The sequence below is a fragment of the Pelophylax lessonae genome, assembly GCF_965119305.1.
Source record: "Pelophylax lessonae genome assembly, chromosome: 7".
Classification (NCBI taxonomy): Eukaryota; Metazoa; Chordata; class Amphibia; order Anura; family Ranidae; genus Pelophylax; species Pelophylax lessonae.
Window position 1 is genome coordinate 248,748,143 of NC_138774.1, and position 23,796 is coordinate 248,771,938.

Consider the following 23,796-nt stretch of genomic DNA (forward strand, 5'->3'; position numbering starts at 1 on the left):
TTATTTAATGAGACTGATTGTCTGGTGTACCCAAAAGAAGGTAAAACTATGGACAGACTTTGAGCAGGCTGCAATTCCTGTCCTGTTGGAAGGCCTAGTTTGGATGGACCTTGTATTCACCCCGGCTGGACAAATATTGTTTCACCCTTTTTATAGGCCCAACTGTAAGGACTGCTAAAATTATCTTCAGGTCCACCTCCCTCTCACCATGTCCCAGTCTGCTTGTGCCCATACTCGCCTTAAACTTATTGCCACACAACTCTACAGACTCACAGTTCTGCAATCTTTTATGTCAAGGCAGGGCGGCCCTACCATGGGTCCCGGTGGGAGCATGGGTCCCAGGCGGCACTTAGAGAGGGGCGGCCCCCGGCCGCCTCTTCTCTTCTTCGCCTATCGCAAAAAAAAAAGGTCCGCTGCTGGCCCGACATGCACACTGCGCATGTGCCGCCGCCTCCGCTCGGCAAAGCCCGTAAACTTTCGGCTATTTCCAGGAATAGCCGAACATGTATTAGCTTTGCCGAACGGCGGTGGTGGCGCATGCGCAGTGTGCATGTCAGGCCGGCCGCGGACGTGTTGACGTGTGGCGCCGGGAGGCGCCACTTTTAAATCCTAAGGTGTCCCCTTAGGAACAGGTAAGTGAGACTGCACACTACCTGCCATTATGCGGGGCTGCAGGCATACTACAGAAGATGCAGTGCTGTGGGCATGGTACATGCCCACAGCACTGCATCTCCTGTAGTATGCCCACAGCCCCGCATTCTCCTGCACCATGCCCGCAGCCCCACATTCTCCTGCACCATGCCCACAGCCCCACATTCTCCTGTACCATGCCCACAGCCCCGCATTCTCCTGTACCATGCCCGCAAGTCTGCATTCTCCTGTACCATGCCCACAGCCCCACATTCTCCTGTACCATGCCCGCAACCTTGCATTCTCCTGTACCATGCCCGCAGCCTTGCATTCTCCTGTACCATACCCTCAGCCCTGCATTCTCCTGTACCATGCCTGCAGCCTGGCATTCTTCTGTACCATGCCCACAGCCCTGCATTCTTCTGTACCCTGCCCGCAGCCCCGCATTCTCCTGTACCCTACCCGCAGCCCCGCATTCTCCTGTACCATGCCTACAGCCCTGCATTCTTCTGTACCATGCCCGCAACACTGCATTCTCCTGTACCATGCCCACAGCACTGCATCTCCTGTAGTATGCCCACAGCCCCGCATTCTCCTGCACCATGCCCGCAGCCCCACATTCTCCTGCACCATGCCCACAGCCCCACATTCTCCTGTACCATGCCCACAGCCCCGCATTCTCCTGTACCATGCCCGCAAGTCTGCATTCTCCTGTACCATGCCCACAGCCCCACATTCTCCTGTACCATGCCCGCAACCTTGCAGTCTCCTGTACCATGCCCACAGCCTTGCATTCTCCTGTACCATACCCGCAGCCCTGCATTCTCCTGTACCATGCCTGCAGCCTGGCATTCTTCTGTACCATGCCCACAGCCCTGCATTCTTCTGTACCCTGCCCGCAGCCCCGCATTCTCCTGTACCCTACCCGCAGCCCCGCATTCTCCTGTACCATGCCTACAGCCCTGCATTCTTCTGTACCATGCCCGCAACACTGCATTCTCCTGTACCATGCCCGCAGCACTGCATTCTCCTGTACCATGCCTACAGCCCTACATTCTTCAGTACCATGCCCACAGCACTGCATTATCCTGTACCATGCCCGCAGCCCTGCAGGGCACTGTGGCACTATAGACAGTAGAAAGCCCGGTGCGCTCATCTGCCCAGTGTCTACTGCTCTGTCCTGCTCCTGCTGTCACTCCGTACACACTCACACCCCTCTGACTGTTTTCATAGTCCTATAGAATGTGGGGGCCTCTTGGAGGGCGTGAATTTTTTTTTTTGGGGGGGGAGCATTTCATTCTCGGACCCAGGCAGCACAATGTCTTGGGCCAGCCCTGTGTCAAGGGGTCATTTCGGTTGTGTTATTTTGCACATAACATAGACCCTTGACCGCTGCGAGTATCAAAGCCTATTTTTGCTCAGATCTAGATTTCTTTTGCTGTCTTAGGCACCTAGGCACCTGTTTACCTTTCCTACCAACAATGTAGCACGCTGTCCAAGAGCTGACACCATTCGAGAAAATTTGCAACCAGGCTATCACGTACCTGGTGATGACTATAATGTTGTGGAGACCTCTATTGCACCTCCTGCCCAACACTTCTGAAGGTGGAGACAGAGAGGGAGGGCGCGGAGTGACTGGAGTGCCAGAGTAGCTGGCTGGTGAAGTCTGCACTTAGGTGGATGAAGCTGGGGGTCATAGTCCTAGGAACAGGAGACTGAGCTTAGCACCAGAGCAAGAGATGGTAGCAGAGCCGGTATGCAGGCAATGACCAACGGCAGTCGGGTAACAAGGAACATAGCCAGCGGACAAAGCAAGTCCAGGAAGCAGGCCGAGGTCAAAGAGATCAGGTGAACAAGGCAATGCAGGGGCAAAGGCAGGGTCCAAGAGGAAGCCAGGTCATACACAGATAAGCAGGTTCAGTGGATCAGGGCACAGGAATACAAGTACAAGCTGAAGACTATTCAACAAGACTTTTTTTTTCTGCTTTGAAATGCTGTATTATTTGCCTTGTAACGTGGTCAATATAAACAAAGAATAAAAAAAAAAAAAAAAAAACGGAACATAACCCATGCCTAGAAGAGATAGGTGTTTCAAATGCCTCAATCCAGTGTGTGATCCCTTAGGGATAATGCAATATCATAAATCCACCATTGCTGTAATATATAATGTTTATCCCATATGTAGATTAATACCAATTGTTAAACATAGGTGGCCTAATGGTGTTATTAGAGATAGGGGATGATTATATTGTATATGCCACATATTACTTATCTGTGGTGTAATATTACACTCTTTGGAGATCAGCACCGTTTGTTTTTTTTGTTTTTTTGTGGATGTAACAAGGTATGGTTAATGGAGTAACCATAAGTTAAGTGTGTAAAAAAAAAAAAAAATAAATAATAAAAATCTAAACATAACTTTAAAAAAATAGCTAGATCAAGGTCAGTGCCAGGGCTAGTGTTCGGGTCAGGGTAGGTATAATTTGGGTAGGATTTTTTTTTTAAATTAGTGTCAATGTGTTTTAGGTAGGATAAAAAAAAAAATAGCTAAATGCGCACCATTGATTCTGGGCCCTACTACAGATACAAACATCAACTAACACACACATATTTGGTATCACTGCAATTGCCAGGAGCAGGAGAGGATGTCTAATCCACCTGGATACAAAAAAGTAGTTGTTTTGATATGTACAGTGGCAAAATTGTGTTCAGGCGTTAACATTTGTTTTACCCTCCGTCACTAAGGAATTAACTTGTTTGGTGAAATACATTGTTAGGCTTTCCAAAATATATTGTACAAAGACTTGTCTAATAAGATTATTTTATTGCTCATTAACAGTGCTGTAATGTTGCTTAGGTCCTATAACGATTATCAACCACTTATTGTTTGATTAGATACAATTATTGTTTTTTATATTACCAACACTGTGTATTGTTGAGATTTTGTAATATATTATTAATGATTTATTATGTGGGGAAATATCCAGTACTGGCCATAAGTAAAATGGTAATGATAAAAAAAGGTTTCCTCCAAATGCTATAATCCCCTTTTAACCACTTAAGCCCCGGAGGATTTGGCTGCTAAACGACCAGAGGGTATTTTGCGATTCGGCACTGCGTGACTTTAACGGACAATTGCGCGGTCGTGCGACGCTGTACCTAAACGAATTTGGCGTCCTTTTTTTCCCACAAACAGAGCTTTCTTTTGGCGGTATTTGATCACCTGTGCGATTTTTTGAACACGCGCTATAAACAAAAAAAGAGCGTCAATTTTGCAAAAATAGCAATATTTTTCCCTTTTTTTTTATATGAAATTCCCCCCCAAAAAAATGTAAAAATCAAAATTTTTTAATATTTTCGGCCAATTTGTTTTATGCTACCTATGTTTGGTAAAAAAAATCGCAAAAAGCGTATTTTGATTGGTTTGCGCAAAAGTTATTGCGTTTACTAACAAAGGGAAAGATTTTTGTCATTTTTGTTGTTTTTTTTTTTAACGCGTAATGGCGGCGATCTGCGATTTTTTTTGCGGTACTGCGACATTGCGGCGGACAGATCGGACCCTTGACTGACATTTTTGACACTTTTGGGGTTACCAGTGACATTTCTACAGTAATCAGTGCTATATATATGCACTGTTACTGTAAAAATACACTGGTAGTGAAGGGGTTAACTTTATTTGAGAGGGAGGGGCTGTGTGTGTCCCTAGGGGCGTGATTCTAACTGTGATTGGCTGTGGCTTCAACTGTATGCAGAGTGATCAATGGATCTACATAGTAGATCCATGTGATCATCTCTCATACAGAGAGGAGAATGACAGGCAGCTTGTTTACACAAGCTGCCTGACTTTCTCCCTCTCCCCCGCCGATCGCAGAGTGGCCGGCGGCGATCGGGTCCGCCGGTCACACGCGCGGGGGGGTCCGTGACCACGCGGGAGCGGGAGCGCGCCTCCGGCGGCGCGCGCTCGCTCCCTAAACCCTCACAGGCGAGCGACGTAGACCTACGTCACTTTGCCTGTGAGGGGCTGACCGCCGCCGTAGATAGTCGTGCGGCGGTCGGCAAGTGGTTAAATACTTCTATATCACTTTCAGATCCCCTCTCAAGCATCACTGCTCCAAGGAGAATAAATGTCATGTTTGTAGTCATTCCTCATAACCAAGGTCATTCAGCATACGCTTTATTGCCCTTCTCTTGACTCTGTCCAGTTCAAGGACATCCTTCCTGAGGATTTGTGACCAGAACTGGACAGGAAAATTAAGATGTGTCCAAACCAGAGTTTGTTTTTTTTTTTTTTTTTGTTTTTTTAGTTGTAGTGTTATCTTTTTGATAAATGTCCATTTCATGCATTCTAATAGTGTGCTCGCCTTGCTTGCTTGCATCTTGGCATCGCATTCTCTTGCTGAGCCTGTCATCTATTAGGATCCCTAGATCTTTTTCCATCCTTGATTCCCCCAGTTTGCCTCCTATAACTTGCATGCATATTTCTCTGTCGCTCATTGACAGACGTAGTCCTCGTTGATTCAACACACTCGGGTTATGCTGCCCTCCACAGGAGTAGGACTAGACAGGAAAGAAAATACTCTGGCCACACCCTAGGGGCAGTCCCCGAGGGTATATCCTCTCTCTCTCTCTGCTACAGCAAATCAGTTTTTTCTGTCTAGTCAGGAGTAAGGACCTAGATACCTTGCTGGGATCTTCGGTCCTGGCAGGATTTTTTTCTTAGAAAGATTTTTAGACAGCTTTTTTTCTCCAGTGTTCCTGTGAGATCTTCAAGCAAGAAAGCTGAACTGGGCGACGGGCTGGATGTTGAGATCCAGTGGTCACCCCAGTTCAGCCTGCGAGCGCGTGCAGGCCATAGCTCCGCGCTGGGTCGGCCGTGACATAGTCCCACTGGACGGGGACTGACCCTGCGAGTTAAACGTCTCGCTGAAACGCCAAAGACCATGAGTCACGGCGTCCGTATTGGTCGACAGCCCTCCCACCTCGGTGGAGAGGGGTACTGTCAGGAGTTGGCGCCCGCCTGGTTCCGGTATGGTGAGTAGTATGTTCCCCCCTTTCCCCTGACGGGTCTTGTGGTGAACGCGGGCCCCTCTCTGTATGTTAAGGATGGGTTCCCCTCTATCCTATAACATGGCACAGATTCTCCTATTTGAGTGTGATTTTTGTGTATAAAAAGCCAGGAGGCTTGGTTTGGGAGCTGACAATCTAATTGCAAGTATGTTTATATGATTGTAATCAGTGGCAGTACTAGAATCTTACTGTGATAGATATGGTATCCTACCTGTCAGAAGCCACAGGACATGTATACTGCTTTCCAGGTCATTCCACCAGCAAAAGCATGCCTCCCGACGGCCACGCGGTCCGCCAGGGTCCGGTAACGCCGGCCACGCGGATCTCCATGTAGAGAGAGGTCTATTGATGCCGAGATACTCTGCAGTCACGCCGCTATTCTGTAAGAGGCCGCCGCCATTCTCTGGTAGATTGCACGAGGCCGCCATTTTGGTGTAGCCTCGTGTCTCCAGCATGGGGGCGGCCATGTTTGAGGTGACTCAAACACCTCGTGGAGCTAGGGGAGGCGCCGGAAGGCGTACAGAGGGGCGGAGCCGCCTCCTTTCTCCCGGCAGCCAGCCAAGAGACTTCCTGTCTGTTCTAGACAGTGCTGAGACAAGTTGCAGTAAACTCTTAGCATCAAGTGGTGAGCCTGGGGGTCTATCTCTCTCTCTCGCTCGATAGGGGTCCCTAAGCAGGTAACATTGAGGGGCTTTGTGGCGCTGGGGGTCTGAAAAAAAAAAAAAAAAGTTTTATTTTGTTTTGGATTGATTTTTTTCCGGGTAGTAACTGGAATTATCATGGACCCTGCCACACAGGTAACCCCACCTGTTTCCCTCGAGGGGGCTGCGGGACCCGCCGGTGCACAGAGTATAGATGCATTTACAGCAGTTTTGGAGTCTTTGGTGGCTCGGGTGGAGACGGCCTGTCAGGAACGGGGGTCAAGAAAGCGACCCCCGCCTACCCCTATATCATCTGACACTTCAGACTCAGATTCTGAGATGGTCATTGCAGCTGCAGGTCCCTCTGCAAGGGCTGTTGTCTCAGGTAAAGTTCCTTCAGACAGTGAGGAGGACGTTCATGCTTCCGCCATAATTTGGGAAGAAGCATTGGTGGACGCACTAGTTGTGGCGATTCGGGAAACCTTAAGACTTGAGGTTTTACCGGCAGAGGCAACTGAAACAGAGATTCCCTTTGGTACTAACAAACCCACCAAAACGGTGAAGGTTTTTCCTGTACCCAAGTGTTTTGGTAATAAAATTAAAGAAGAATGGGAGCATTCTAAGCATACCTTTACTATTTCCAAGCGTATTGCTAGACGCTATCCGTTTGAGGAATCCCTCATTAAGAAATGGACGGTACCACCAGTGGTGGATCCACCTATTTCCAGACTGAATAAAGCCACGGTTATTCCAGTGGAGGACACTTCGTCCTTTTAGGACCCGGTGGATCGGAAGGTAGAAGCGGAGTCCCGCACTATCTTTTCCCTGATAGGGTCAGCCTTTAGACCAGTAATTGTCATTGGTCTAGTTTCCCAGACACTAACGGAATGGGCGAGATTGGTGCGCCAGGACCTGAAGGGGAAAGATATCCCCCAGGGAACATCTGAATTGATGGAACAGATCATACAAGGACTACAGTTCGTCTGTGACGCAGCCTTGGATGCTACCCCCCTATTAGGGCATGCATCTATGTCAGCAGTAATCCTCAGACGTGTGCTGTGGTTAAAATGCTGGTCAGCGGACCTAGGTTCCAAAAAGACCTTAACGAATCTCTCCTTTCAGGGGAATCGCCTATTTGGGGCCACCCTAGATGAGATCATTAAGGATGCCACTGGGGGCAAGAGCACTTTCTTGCCACAGGCTGCTAAAGCTAAAGGACCCCGTAACAAGCGGGGACCTTTCTTTACCGCCCATAAAGGGTTTGTGCGCCCGACTGGAACAAGCGGGAAAGGCAAGGCTCCTCCAGGAGGGTTCAAGAAGGGCTGGTCGGACAGACAAAAGACCGACTCAGCCAAACCTGAAGCAAAGGATTACACAGCCTGAAGGTGCGCCCCCACCCGGCTTGAGGGTGGGGGACGTTTTAACCGGTATTCAGGGCATTAGATCGAGCATCGACCACTGCTACCGGTGCGATTCTTCCCTTCCAACATTTAAGTACTACAGGGAGCGGTAGTTACCATTCCCTGAACAGATCTTTTTCTTTACCTTTTCCAAAGATTAGTCTCAGTTCCCCACAAGAATCGGATCCGGTTGAACAGACAGACCAAGAAGCCTCTAGACGGGTGACTTCGGTCCCTGAGGTTCAACCAGGAGAGATCACCGTTCCTGATAGGAATCAGGTGTCTGATAAATGTGTGGGAACGGAGAACGATCAGACTTTGTCGGATGGTCGGGGCCAGATAGCTCTAGGGCCGCCTGGTTCAGATCCAGTCAGCGCCAGTGGTCCTAGAAATTCTAGGCTGGCCTCGTCAAGCCGATCTACCCGACTTGGACATGCGAGTCGCGGACGTTCCTTGGGAACTTCGTCTCAGGGAGTGTCTGCGGTCTCAAGGACCAATCTTCCATCGTGCTTTACAGTCGCTGGTTTTAATGGCCTGGCCATTGAGACCCAGGTACTGAAGGACAGAGGGTTGTCAGCTTCAGTTATTCCTACCCTTATTAAAGCAAGGAAAGTGACTTCCAGCAAGGTCTATGATCGCACATGGAAGACGTATATCGCATGGTGCGAATCTTTAGGGATTCCTCCACGTACCTATTTGGTGACTCAAATATTGGCCTTTCTGCAAAAAGGGGTTGAGCAGAAACTAGCCTTGAGCACCATCAAGGGTCAAGTTTCAGCATTAGCAATCTTCTTTCAGAAACCTTTAGCTACTAAGTCCTTGGTGCGGAATTTCATCCAGGGGGTGCGGCACCTGGCTCCACCAGTCCGCGCGCCCTTACCGCCCTGGGATCTTAATTTGGTTTTGTCGGTTCTACAGAAACCTCCTTTTGAAAACATCAGGGAGATTCCCTTGCTTACTTTATCCCAGAAGGTAGCCTTCTTGGTGGCTATCACTTCTGCACGCAGGGTGTCAGAACTGGCTGCATTATCATGCCAGTCCCCATACTTAGTGATTCATAGGGATAAGGTAGTGCTTCATCCTAAGCCATCCTTTCTTCCAAAGGTGGTTTCAGATTTTCATCTGAATGAAGATATTGTACTACCTTCCTTGTGTCCTCAGCCCAATCATCATCGGGAACATGCGTTGCATTCCTTGGATGTGGTTCGGGCAATCAGGGTATACCTGAAGGCGACGGAATCGTTCCGTAAGGCGGATTCACTTTTTGTGATCCCGGATGGCCCCAGAAAGGGGTTGCCTGCATCTGCCGCGACTATCTCCAAATGGATCAGACAGACGGTGGTACAGGCTTATTCTATTAAGGGTCGGAATCCTCCGTTCCCTGTTAGGGCGCACTCCACTCGAGCGCTCAGTACTTCCTGGGCCTATCGCTATCAGGCGTCAGTGGTCCAGGTATGTAAGGCGGCCACCTGGTCGTCGGTACATACCTTTACAAAATTTTATAAGATTGATGTGATGGCATCGGCGGATGCCTCATTTGGCCGCAAGGTTTTGCAGGCCGCAATTTGAGGAGACCGGTGGTCTACCTCGAGGGTTTTTTTCTGTTGGAAAATTTCTGTTGAGTCTCATCATTGAGGATGAGCATTGTAAACTTCTAGTTGGCACCGGTTGGGCCTTCTAGATTGGATTTGATTTCCATTTTCCCACCCCTCATTTGTGGTACTGCTTTGGGACGTCCCGAGTGTGTTGAATCAACGAGGACTACGTCTGTCTATGAGCGACAGAGAAAAACGGATTTTTGTAAAATCTTACCGTAAAATCCTTTTCTCTTAGCTCATTGACAGACGTAGTACCCGCCCCTCTGTTTTTTAATTGGGTTGGGTTAAATTCTCTAAACACTGCTTTGTGACATAACTGATTTGCTGTAGCAGAGAGAGAGAGGATATACCCTCGGGGACTGCCCCTAGGGTGTGGCCAGAGTATTTTCTTTCCTGTCTAGTCCTACTCCTGTGGAGGGCAGCATAACCCGAGTGTGTTGAATCAACAAGGACTACGTCTGTCAATGAGCTAAGAGAAAAGGATTTTACGGTAAGATTTTACAAAAATCCGTTTTTTTCGCTCTCAACTGCATTACTTTACAGTTTCCTACATTGGACCTCATTTGCCATATAGCTGTCTACCCCTCTATTTTAACTAGGTCTTCTTTTAAAGTAGCTGTATCCTGTTGTGAAGTTATTGACCTGCTTAGATTTGTATAATCAGCAAACACTGAGATTGAACTATTTATTTCAACCTTTTATGAGCAAGTTGAACAGAATTGGTCCAAGGACACAGACACCCCACTCACTACTCCAGACTATTTAGAAAATATGTTAATAATATCCACCCTCTGGACATGCTCCTGCAAACAACTTTCTGTCCAGGTACATACCATGTCATCAATGCCAATGTACCTATATTTGTAAATTAATCCTTTGTGGGGTACTCTATCAAATGCCTTATCAAAATCTAGATACACTACATCCAGAGGCCTTCCTCAATTCCTCATAAATCCATGTTAGCTACTACCGTACTAATGATACTATTTTCATCAGACATGGATATGGTCCCTTATCATTCCTTCAAAAAGTTTGCATTCTATTGATGTTTGGCTGACTGGCCTGTAGTTTCCAGGTATATATCTCAGACATTTTTTTTTTCTTAATATTGGTACCACATTTGCTTTTTGTCAATCTGCTGGTACCATTCCAGTCAATAAACTGTCCTTGAAAATTAGGTGCAATGGCCTGCCTATAACATGGCTAGGTTGTTTGAGAACTCTCAGGTGTAAGTCATCTGGTCCTGGTAAATTTGTTCACATTAAGTTTTTCTTTTTTGAGCATTGGTCTCTGCCAGCCACAAGGGTACATTTATTATAATGTTGTTAACTTTCCTTTTTATTTGGATAACCTGAGAAGAATGCATTTATGATAGTTGCCTTCTCCCTGTCACTTGTTACCAACTTCCCCTAATCCTCTTTTATGGGGCCAATATGTTCTGACCTTGCCTTTTTTTTTTTTACTGTTAAATAAGAGGTGTACCGAATGGAAATGCTGGTACCGAAAATGCAGGAAGCACTTGGCCGAAAACCAAAAATGACAGTTTTTAAAAAATATATTTGTATTATATTTGACTTTTTAATTAATATCATTAATTTAAATGAATATGAATTTGTCAGCCATTATTGGCACCTCAAGAAAAATGTATCCCTTTAAATTCTGTGTATGTCTTCACACTGGTCTAAGGCACTTCTGTTGTGGTGTTAAAAATCCTGTTTGCTGCATTTTTGGTCAGTTAAAAAAAAGCAAAAAAAAAAAAAACATACCTCCCTATTGAAATGCATTAAAAATGCAGCAAGAGCACATCAATAATGCACCCGTGTTACATTTTTGAGTTGCATGACCTATGAAAAACACACCATAAGCACATAAAACCATGGCAAAATCGTTTTTATAATTTTTGCTCTATTTATTTTTCCTAAATGTTTGAGAATCGCACACTAATAGCACAGTTTGGTACTCCCAATACCCCTCGGTCACAATCAGTGACCTTCGGTTCTCTCACAGTGACCCCCTTGGCCCATTTACTACTCCCCTAGCCCCCTCAGTACTCATAGCACCTCCTCAATGCTTACAGTGCCCCCTCAGTACTCACAATGCCCTTCTATACTCACAGCATTCTAGTACTCACAGTGCCCCTCAGTTAAAAAAAAAATGTGTTTGTGTAACATTAAAGTCCCACTTCATCTAAATACATTGTTGGTTACTACTATGTCATGGATGTTGGTACTGCTCCTTTATGAAATTTTACTCTAAAAAAAAAAGATGTATATTCTGCAGTTTCCTTCACCAGTTTATAAGATAGCCATAAGGTGCTCATTAATTTTAGATGATCTTGTCCTGATCCAGTGAAAGGTTTGCCGTTGCTATCATCTGGAATGAGATGTCTGAAGATTTGCCAATTTTGTTTCCAAAGCTGGAACTGTGTTATTGATCATTGTGCCGATACACCTGACAATGATACAACTGTTATGCTGATGTTTAATCTGTCAATTTTACTTAACTGTTTTTTTACAGCCTTCATCCTGGCGATCTCTATCCCTTTACCAGGAAGCCCTTGTTTATTATTGTGGATTCATCTAACAGCGTGGCATACAAGGTATTAGAGCTTTTAATTTTTCTGAATATATGACACACCTGTCAGTATTTTGCAGATTACTGTACATTAAATTGCTAGCAGCAAGTAGATTAAAAAACGGTTCAGCCAGGATGACCTTATATTTTTTTTTTATAGTAGGAGTATGGTGACAGCTATTGGGCCTCTTAATGTTTGATATCTGTGGAGGTCTGCTTCTCGGCCTTTTGGCTAAGATCAAGTGTAGTATCTGTTCTTATCAGTTGGTATGGGCCTTAGCTAGTACCAGTATGACCGAAACCCGGAGCGCTCTGAGTATTGAGGTATGGGGAGTAGGTCATCTGGGAAAGCATGTGGGGCCCGCCGCCTTCTGATTCGAATGGGTTGAACTAGCCTAACCAGTTTGAAGGGGGCAGGAAAGCCGGTTCAGGGGGCCGGTGGAACTGCTCCTGGATGTAATGGGCTGAGGAACAGGATGGCGAGGGGAGGGCTTTCTCCTCCTGGGTTTTGATCTGGCCTTGTAAAAGGCCTGTCCCCAGTGGTAGGTAAGCTCTCTCTAAGCTGCCCAGGTTCTGATGTCTGCTGGTGGGGTTAGGCTACACTCGGTCTGGCCGGGGGCTGAGATTGAAAAAGCCCGTAGTGTAAGTGCCCCTGGGGTGGCAGCCCAGGGGTGCCTTAATTTCTCACTGGTGAGGGGCAGCTCGCTGTGAGTTTTTTCGGCACCTTGGTCACTGCACTATGCACACCTTTTTCACACCTGCCTCTTGGGACAGGCCTTTTGGCTTGCACCAGAGGAATTTTTTATTCCGGCTGGAAGGCCTGCCTTGGTCCCTCACATGGCACCATCGCACTTTCCCCACTTCCCTTCCCCCACTTCTTTGTTTTGTTTGTCTTTTTCTTTGGAGTCCGTCACTGCACTATCACCTTTGTTTTCTTTATTTGCACAGACTGGAGTGTGTGGGTCCTCGGGCCCAGCCTTAAGTCTTGGGAGGGGGTGGATATGGCCCTTCGGGGGAGCCCTTCTTAGTACTCGGTGGGGGCTGTTCCGGCAGTCCCCCTGAAGAACGGGGTCTGTCTGGTTTCGGCCAGACAGACCATGAGTACCTTATGTCCCTGTCAGGAGTCTTGCGCCCCGGGGGATTGAGGTTTCGGGTCCTACCTCTTCGGAGGGAAGACCATACGTTGTCGCACACCCTGTGCTTTTTTGTGTCCTCACTTTGTGTGTGTGCACTTTTTTATGCACCGGGTGGAGTCTTTTGAGTGTGTTGCACACGCTACGGGCTTTAAGAAAAAAAAAAAAATCTGTGGAGGTCTGCAGATCAAGGTGTGCTCTGATCTGCATTTTGAAGCTCACAATGGAACCAGAAGTTTTTTGTCTTGTTTTTTCACTTAAATTTTCATCAACCAATATACAGTATCTCACAAAAGTGAGTACACCCCTCACATTTTTGTAAATATTTTATTATATCTTTTCATGTGACAACACTGAAGAAATGACACTTTGCTACAATGTAAAGTAGTGAGTGTACAGCTTGTATAACAGTGTAAATTTGTTGTCCCCTCAAAATAACTAAACACACAGCCATTAATGTCTAAACTGCTGGAAACAAAAGTGAGTACACCCCTAAGTGAACATGTCCAAATTGGGCCGATTAGCCATTTTTCCTCCCCAGTGTCATGTGACTTGTTAGTGTTACAAGGTCTCAGGTGTGAATGGGGAGCAGGTGTGTTAAATTTGGTGTTATCACTCTCATTCTCTCATATTGGTCAATGGAAGATCACCTCATGGCAAAGAACTCTCTGAGGATCTGAAAAAAAGAATTGTTACTCTACATAAAGATAGCCTAGGCTATAAGAAGATTACCAAGACCCTAAAACTGAGCTGCAGCACGGTTGCCAAGACCATACAGGGGTTTAACAGGACAGGTTCCACTCAGAACATGCCTTGCCATGCTCGACCAAAGAAGTTGAGTGCACGTGCTCCGCGTCATATCATGAGTTTGTCTTTGGGAAATAGACGTATGAGTGCTGCCAGCATTGCTGCAGAGGTTGAAGGGGTGGGGGGTCAGCCTGTCAGTGCTCAGACCATACTCTGCACACTGCATCAAATTGGTCTGCATGGCTGTCATTTCAGAAGGAAGCCTTTTCTAAAAAAAAGCACGCAAACAGTTTGCTGAAGACAAGCAGACTAAGGATATGGATTACTGGAACCATGTTCTGTGGTCTGATGAGACCAAGATAAACGTATTTGGTTAAGGTGGTGTCAAGCGTGTGTGGCGGCAACCAGGGGAAGAGTACAAAGACAAGTGTGTCTTGCCTACAGTCAAGCATGGTGGTGTGAGTGTCATGGTCTGGGGCTGCATGAGTGCTGCCAGCACAGGGGAGCTACAGTTCATTGAGGGAACCATGAATGCCAATATGTACTGTGACATACTGAAGCAGAGCATGATCCCCTCCCTTCGGAGACTGGGCCGCAGTGCAGTATTCCAACATAATGACCCCCAAACACACCTCCAAGACGACCACTGCCTTGCTAAAGAATCTGAGGGTAAAGGTGATGGACTGGCCAAGCATGTCTCCAGAGCTAAACCCTGTTGAGCTGGACTGTGGGGCATCCTTAAATGGAAGGTGGAAGAGAGCAAGGTCTCTAACATGCACCAGCTCCGTGATGTCGTCATGAAGGAGTGGAAGAGAACTCCAGTGGCAACCTGTGAAGCTCTGGTGAACTCCATGCCCAAGAGGGTTAAGGCAGTGCTGGAAAATAATGGTGGCCACACACAGTATTGACACTTTGGGCCCAATTTGGACATGGTCACTTTGGGGTGTACGTCACTTTTGTTGCCAGCGGTTTGTACATTAATGGCTGTGTGTTGAGTTATTTTGAGGGGACAACAAATTTACACTGTTATACAAGCTGTACACGCACTACTTTACATTTTAGCAAAGTGTCATTTCTTCAGTGTTGTCACATGAAAAGATATAATATCATTTTTAAAAAAATGTGAAGGGTGTACTCACTTTTGCGAGATACTGTATATATCACCCAAAAATATATTATATCAAAACATTGTGTTGTGTCACTGGTATGTGACACAATACCAAACATATGTTCGGTTTTATGAAGTCTTATCAACAGAAACTATCCTCTCAAAAGAGAGGGTAGTCTAAAAACATAGGGAAGGAAGCAGTGATGGTTCCAAGTAGGAACTTATACTGAGGCACATCTAGCAGAAGAAAGCCGAGCATGCAGCCTGGCAGGTCAGGAAAGGTGGTGGGGGGTGAACGCCCCACCGAACTATACCAAGCCGCATGCCCTCAACTTGGGCAAAGTACCTTTTCCCCATGTGGATGGGAGCAAGGGCCTCTTCCCCACAGCTCTGGCCGATAATTTTGGGGGTCTGCGGGTGGGGGCTTATCAGAATCTGAAAGCCCCCTTTAACAAGGGGGCCCCCAGTTGCCCCCCTATATGAATGAGTACCCCTATTCATTCACCATAAGGCCCCGTTCACACTGGGGCGACGCTACTTGCTGGGGCGACCTCATAGGTCGCGGCGCGCTGCTCGCACCGCGACCTCGGAGCGGCCGGCACGGACTTCATAACATTGAAGTCTATGCAGGTCGCTCCGGGTCGCCCCAAAGAAGCTCCGGACCCTTTTTCTAAGTCGGAGCGACTTGTGTCGCTCCTATTAGAAGGGGTCCGCAGCTTCTCTATGGAAGGCGACCTGTCAGGCGACCAGGTCGCCTGACAGGTCGCCCCAGTGTGAACGGGGGCTAAAAGCGTCAAAAATAAATAAAAACACAACACAGTTTTTGACAATGCCTTTACTAATAAAACAAAAACAATGTCCCCCAAAGTAAATACAGTGTCAGTCATGATAAATGTTGCTGCCACCAACCTGAAAAAAAAAAGAATGGTTCGCTCCTGCGTCTGACACTTCTTAAATAACTAAGGGGCAGGGGCCACCTTGTCACAGCTCACTGGTATAGGAAGCAGAGCTGTTATGAATGAGATTCATTCATAACAGCATTGTGATCTTGTGATTGCGTAGTGATCACATGATCCCCGCACATGTACCGGTACGTCATTGTGCCGGTACATGCCCCTCACCTGCACGGAAAAACACAAGCTCCTCAATGCAAACACATGTGTTTTCGTGCCCTGTGTAACAATGCAAATTGGTCCTAAGTAAAAAACTGAAACTTGGCACCACAGATAAGCAAATATGACATAAATCAAAATGCACTTGCTATTGTGCAGTGGACAAAAATGATTTAGCAGACACAAAACAACTGCATGTGCTGCTTTTAGATAAACACTGAAAGTGTGCAGTGTCATGGGATGTTGTCCTTCACGAACCAGTTACTACAATATTAATTTTGCCTCTATTGTATCAGTATGGTACAGACTGTGCAGATATGTAATGGCTGCTTCAGTACAATATTGATAGTGTCTTCAGACATGTTTCTGGCCTAACCGTCATGTTGCAGATTCCAGTATGGTACTCACTGCATATTTGGGGACATATTTTTGACTGCACCAGTACTGTACTGAATGTTTCTCTATAGACATTTTTTTACCTGTGTCAGTACAATTCTGTTTTTAAACTCTGGACATGTTCTGTTGTTTTAGTACTGCACTAAATTTGTCTTTATGGACATGGTTCTGGCTGTGTCAGTACAGTACTGATTGTGTGTCTGCAAACATATTTCTGCATGTGTCCATATGGTACTGATTGCGCTTATTTAGATATGTTTCTGGTGGTGTCAGTACAGGACTGAATGTTTTTCTGTGAATAGAAATATCCATTACATGCCGGGACTTTACTGATGCTAAGCAAATTTAAAACACGCACTTTTTTTCTTATTACACACTTATTGAAATTCTTTCATTTATTGCAGTCAAAAACTTTAATTAAAGAGAGAATATAGGTTAACCTAAGAAGCCACTTAAAGTATAACTAAAGGCAAAACTTTTTTTTTTTTTCATTTTGGACAGTGGAGAAAGGTTAGAATCTAAATGCAAGAAGTGTGGCAAAAAAAATTCAGTAGGTAAATTAAATGAGCCATGATTCAGGCCTGATGGCCGAAACGTGTTAGATTTTTGACTGTTGTTTACCTGCAATAATAAAACAACGTATTAGCAGACTTTCATGGCACCAGCCTTTCTCCTTTTTTTGCACAGATTGCACATGGAGGGTTGCAGAGACTTCCCAGGCTTAGTGCTGTGTGCTGTGCTGTGGTTTTCTCTGAAATACTGCCTGTACCTCGAGCCACACAGGATAGGCAGAAGGAGATTAGGGAACTTAACAAGTGGCTGAGGAACTGGTGTAGGAAGGAGGGGTTTGGGTTCCTGGAGAACTGGGCTGACTTCTCAGTCGGCTACCGGCTCTTTAGTAAGGATGGGCTGCACCTTAATGGGGACGGTACAGCTCTTATGGGGAGAAAGATGGCCACCAAGTTGGAGGGGCTTTTAAACTAGGAGACGGGGGGAGGGCTCAGAAGTAGAGTCAGTCAGGAGGGAGCAGAGGACAGAAGGCAGCTGTAGTGTCAGCAGCGACAGTAGGTCCACAGTAGGTCCACAATGTCAATTGGCAGGTCTGTGGGGGAAAATCTCAGACCAGACAGGAATAAACATAACCGCCAATTGCGCTTAACTTCCGTAAAACTAAGAGGGGTATATGCTAATGCCAGGAGCCTAGCTAATAAAATGGATGAGTTGGAAATGTCAGTACATGAGGAGGACATAGACCTTGTGGGAATAACAGAGACTTGGTTCGACCCCTCACCTGACTGGCTGGCCAATATCCAAGGGTATTCGGTGTACCAGAAGGACAGGGTAGGAAAAAGAGGGGGAGGGGTATGTCTCTATGTCAAGAACAATATAAAGGTGATAGAAAGGAGTGACATTACGGATGGGATGAGCATGGATTTAGAATCTGTGTGGGTTGAACTCCATAGGGAAGGAGAAAAGGGGAAAGTAATTGTGGGGGTTTGCTATAGGCCACCTAACCAAGGGGAGGAGGTAGAGCTGGAATTTTTAGCACTAATGGGTAAAGTGGCAAAATTGGGATCAGTCATCATATTGGGGGACTTCAATTATCCCGACATTGACTGGGAAGAGGGGACTACACACTCACAGAAGGCCCGTCTATTCACGGAAACCTTACTGGATAATTACATGTCACAGTTGGTGGATTCCCCTACCAGAGAAAACGCAGTCCTGGATCTATTGCTCACTAATGACCCAGACCTAATCTCGGAAGTAGGGGTCCAGGACAACCTGGGCTCTAGCGATCACAGGATGATCACATTTAGTATAAATAACAATATAACAAGGCAAGTGGGGAATATAAGAACCCTAAACTTCAGAAGGGCAAACTTTCCAAAATTGTACTCATTGATGGAAAGGGTAAACTGGGACCAAACCCTGGGATCCCTGACCACGGAGGAAAAATGGGAATGCTTTAGGAACATATTAAGCAAAGGTATCTTGCAGTGCATTCCTATGGGAAATAAATTTAGAAGAGACAAAGCCAAACCTGGCTGGCTAAACCGTAGCGTCAAAAAACTTATTAGGGAAAAAAAATTGGCCTTCAAGAAGTATAAATCAGAGGGCACAGTATCGGCTTTCGAGCAATACAACTTTGAGAGACAAATAGCAGAGAATAGTAAAAAAAACCCAAAGAAATTCTTTAAATATATCAACAGCAAAAAAACTAGGGCAGAGCATATTGCACACATAATTAACAATGGGAGGATGGTTACAGAGGACACTGAAAAAGCAACCCTGCTGAATGCTTTTTTCTCGTCAGTCTTTACACAGGAAACGGAGGGGTACACTGACCATGACTGTATGGTTAGTAGTAATACACAGGACTTGCCACTATGGCTAACAGAGGGTGAAATCAGGGAAAGGCTGGATAAACTTAACACAAACAAATCACCAGGCCCGGATGGCGTACATCCGAGAGTACTCAAGGAACTCAGTAAAGTTATATCGAGACCACTGTTCCTGATCTTTGCTGACAGTATTAGGACAGGAGATGTACCAGGGGATTGGAAGAAAGCTAACATACCGATATTCAAAAAGGGCCAGAGGCATATCCCGGGAAATTATAGGCCTGTCAGTTTGACATCAATAGTATGTAAACTTCTGGAGGGGATGATAAGGGACTATATCGTAGAGTTTGCTAAAGACAACAACATCATCAGCAGTAATCAGCACGGGTTTACAAATGGGCGTTCTTGTCAAACCAATCTCTTAACATTCTACGAGGAGGTGAGCTGTGAGCTAGATAGGGGCAGACCAGTGGATGTGGTGTACTTGGATTTCGCTAAGGCGTTTGATACAGTTCCCCACAAGCGCTTAATTTATAAAATAAGGTCTGCAGGTATCGATAGCAGGGTTTGCTCTTGGATACGGAATTGGCTTAAAAGGCGTGTCCAAAGGGTAGTAATAAACAGCGCATACTCAGACTGGTCTGAGGTGGTAAGCGGGGTCCCCCAAGGCTCAGTCTTGGGACCAACCCTGTTCAATTTATTCATAATCAACATTGAGGTCGGGATCAGGAGTTCGATATCAGTTTTTGCAGATGACACAAAATTGGCCAGGGCAATAACTGCACAGCATGAAGCAGATATCCTACAGAATGACCTGGACAAAATTACAGAGTGGGCAACGACATGGCAAATGAGGTTTAACGTGGAGAAGTGTAAGGTTTTGCACTTGGGGACTAAAAACATAAAAACACAATACACGTTAGGAGGGGAACCCTTGGGGGAATCAAAAATGGAGAAGGATCTGGGAGTCTTGGTTGATGATAGATTAGGCAACAGCATGCAATGTCAAGCGGCAGCTGCCAAAGCCAGCAGAACATTAGCATGCATAAAGAAAGTGATGTATTCCAGAGATAAGACTATAATCCTTCCACTTTATAAAACTCTGGTCCGACCGCATCTGGAGTATTCCGTCCAGTTCTGGTCGCCAGTCCTCAGGAGGGATGTGTTGGAGCTGGAGAGAGTCCAGAGAAGGGCAACTAAACTAATTAGGGGATTGGAGGACCTTGACTATGAAGAGCGTCTACAATCGCTCGATTTATTCTCCCTGGAGAAGAGACGTCTGAGGGGGGACATGATAGCAATTTATAAATATCTTAATGGGGATCCCAGCTTAGAAAAAAAGCTGTTCATTCGAAGGGATTGCATGAGGACTCGAGGGCATACAATGCGATTAGAGGAGAAGCGTTTTAACCTCAGGCAACGAGGAGGGTTCTTTACTCTTAGGGCAACAAGATTGTGGAATTCTCTACCACAAGAGGTGGTTTCTGCGGGTAGTATGGTGGCTTTCAAAAGACTCTTAGACTTACATCTCAAGGATCAGAACATTCAGGGGTATGTGAGATGATTACAGCCACACACACCTACACAGGTTGAACTGGATGGACTATTGTCTTTATTCAACGTCACCTACTATGTAACTATGTGTTTTTTACGCTGACCAGGCATTACACAGGAGGTAGTAGCTCAGATGCACCTGTTCTAGATAAATTAGTACATCTGTTACTTGAGAAACATTTTGACTTTGTGGGAATATCAGGAACCTGGTTGGACAGGAGGGGGTACACTGTATTTCAGAGGGACAGAATTGGCAGAAGAAGTGTAGGGTTATACATGTATGTGAAGGGCGATCTGAAAGTAAATTTGAGAGGATAACGCTAACTGCTGGTGCAGATTCATAATAGCTAGAGCTCTATAAGAGTGCAACAAATGGTAAATGACTTGTTTGTATGGGAAGCCCCAATGAGGAAAACGCTATGCTGTACCTGTTTCAAGCAACAAGGAGCTTGTTACAGATGTACAAGTTAGAGGCAACATGGTGATTATGGTGTAATTAAATTTGCCATAAGTTATAGGGAAGAGGCATGAAAAAAGCCACGACCTTTAACTACTTGCCATCCGTAGGACATAGTATGACATCCTCGATTTGCAGTAGTTATACCGGGATGCAGCTACAGGCAACAACCCAGTATTAAAGCTTGCAGCCAATGATTCAAGTTGCTGAACAGCCACTTGTTCACAACCGATCACAAAGCCCTGGAGCATTGCGGCCAGCAGCGTTGGCTGCACAGAGAGAGAGGAACTGACGTTGTTCCTTCCTCTCTGTGACCTCAGAAACTAGGTGGGATGAGGATTTGGTCACTTCCAATTTCAGCTCTTCCTTTACCTGCCTGTTTGCCACCAGGAAAGCAGTTGATCAGACCAAGCTGTGTCTGATTGGCTGCATTCGAGGCCAGAGGAATGATTCGGGGGTCTAAGAGACCCCCAGATCACTCCATAAGGAGGACCTGTCACTGCTAAGGTTGCCACCTTATCCCTTTAAAACCAAACACATAATATTTACACAGGTTCTGAAGCTACTTTAACGCAGATAAGGCACTAAGTGAGTTTATTACCACTCTAATCAGCCACAGAACCTGTGTAATATGCGTTAGGTTTTAAAGGAATGAGGCCCAAGGCCCAAGTCATTTTCTTGCAAAACGTGTAGATGTTTACATGAATGTGAGAAGTGTCTGAAATTTGCCCAGTTGGCAAGTGGTTGAAGTGCTTGTAAACCAAAAAAAAAAAAAAATGTTGTTAATGCCTTTTTTAATGTTGATATTTAACTTAGTCCGACCTGTGTTGTGTAATACCTGGTTGATCATGCCTGTCCCCTTATTCCGGAGAGTAAACTGGCTAGCATGGCTTCCGCTCCTCCCCTCCTCTCACTACACTCGGCTGGGGAAAGGGGAAAGTGACATGCCCTCTTGACATGCCCACCGTCTGTGAATTGTTTGGTAAGCTAGAGTGATTACGTAGCCACATATATCCAGTGTAACAGTTCTGTTTGGAATAATGTGTTTGTCCTTAGTGAACTTTACAACTACACTGCACATCACTGAATGGGACCAAATATTTGCAGCAAAGAGTACACGAGGCAAGTAATAGTGTTTTAAAGATGTAATAAACAAGTACATTAGTCATTTTATCCAATAGGTAACAAAAAATAAAAGAACAAAAGGAAATCATGAGGATACAAAAAACTACTGGTTGTGTCCAGAATGGGAGGTATATTTGTCCCAGATTCAAGAAGTATATTGACTGTTTTTCTTTTAGGATATGTCGTGAGCTTGATCATTAGTACATCGCTTTCGAGAGCTGATCACGACCGTTCATGCGAAAATATCCAAAGGGACAAGCACGAAAATGATTGTGTGACACCCAGGGGCCTGGATTGCTCCACAACAGTCAGAGTCCGGCATTTTTTTTTTTTAACCCAATATATTTTTATTGATGTAGCACCCTCCCAGGTAGGTGCTAGGAAAACCTATAAGGGGGGCCTGATTGTTCAGCTAGGCTGTCGTGTGCTTCCAGGTGTGCCTGTTGAGCTTGGGAAGTCTTCCCACTGTGTCCAATGAGGGCTCTCATTGGACGGTGGAGGAAACCTGGCCAATAGCACACCAGGGATTGTATCTATTCCAGAGGGCAGAATCTGCCACAATGCATCCTGGGAAGGGGTATAATCTGAGGGAAGCACATGACAGGGTGTCTTTGGCGGGAAGCAGAGTCCCAGGAGAAGGGTGACGGCTGTCTCTCCTGTCAGCGGTAGTGAAGGTGTCCTTGGCGGTCGGCCTGAAGGACAGAAAGGTTGAGCTGAGCTGCAGAGAGGGATCCAGAGTGCTGAGGACCGAATGGAGCTGCTGGGGCAGGAGTTTCCAGGAAAGCAGTGTCGTGAGTACTGTAAACTGCCCAGGGGTCTGCCTAGGATAGGGGACCACTCCAGAGGGTCGGAGGGATCCAGGAGCCAGCTAGCCAGTAGAGCAGGGGTGTCAAACTCAATTTATTCGTGGGCCGCATCAGCATTAGGATTGCCTTCAGAAGGGCCGGTTGTATCTGTAAGACTAAATGTCGAGAGCATCCCCTACTCTTACATAAGACGTCAAGGGCCTCTCCACCATCAGAAGTTGAGTCCCCCACCCTTCCTTACATCACAGTGCACCTCTCTTACCTTGTGGTGCTGCTGGAAAGAAGCTGGAGGCATTGCTGGAAAGCAGAAAGTATAAGGTCTGGAGGAGGACTGGAGCTCTCATGCAACTACAGGAGAGGTGTGAGGGCCACATAAAATGGCTTGGAGGGCCGGATTCGGCCCGCGGGCCTTGTGTTTGACCCCTGTGCAGTAGAGGGAGCTTGGAAAGGGGGTGCCAATGCTTAAGCCCTGAAGATAAGTGTGTGTAAAAGAGGGTGCCGGTGCGGGCCCTGAAGCGTTAAGCAATGCAGTAGTCTTATAAGCAGCTACCTCAGTGAAGAGGGGTAAAGGAAGCTTTAACTAGGACTTTGTGCCACATGAAAGTGTCAGAAGTCAGTTCAGCGTTAACAGACAGCGAACAGATGGTACCAACATTCACATATCTATATTGCTGTTACTTTAGTCTCAATACCTTTCCTGTAGTTTAGAGGAGGTTTTACCCCCAAGAATTCTATTATGCACCAGTTGTAGTGGAGTTAATCCAGGTATGTCCAGCCAGGCGTTTCAGATAAGATCAAATTTTGTCAGGCTTCCTCTATGTTTATAAGCCAGTTTCTCTCTTAAAAGAGTTTCATTTACAGCATTAACCCGTTCTGGATATGTAGGGGGTAAATGTGAAAGTCATTTTCACGCTATGAGCTTCCTCGCAATAAACAATACTCTAATAATGGCAGTATATGTATGCACTGTAAATAATTCTTCATCTAACCAACTCATAAGTCAAAGTTTTGGTTCTAATTAAAGAGTGAGATTCCAAATTGGTGGTGGGATGGAATCAGTGGCAGCGGTGGTGGTGGTGGGATAGGATCAGTGGCAGCGGTGG

At 46.0% G+C, this 23,796-nt stretch overlaps 1 protein-coding gene across 2 annotated transcripts in view; it reads left to right on the plus strand.

Annotated features, from left to right (window-relative positions):
* The window catches only part of SCAI (suppressor of cancer cell invasion), a 630,428-nt gene that overhangs the window by 510,310 nt on the left and 96,322 nt on the right, over positions 1 to 23,796 (plus strand). For both annotated transcript variants that reach the window (XM_082262618.1, XM_082262619.1), the window contains exon 14: positions 11,854 to 11,935. In XM_082262618.1, the coding sequence (XP_082118744.1) occupies positions 11,854 to 11,935 (82 nt within the window). The remainder of the gene's footprint in view (positions 1 to 11,853; positions 11,936 to 23,796) is intronic.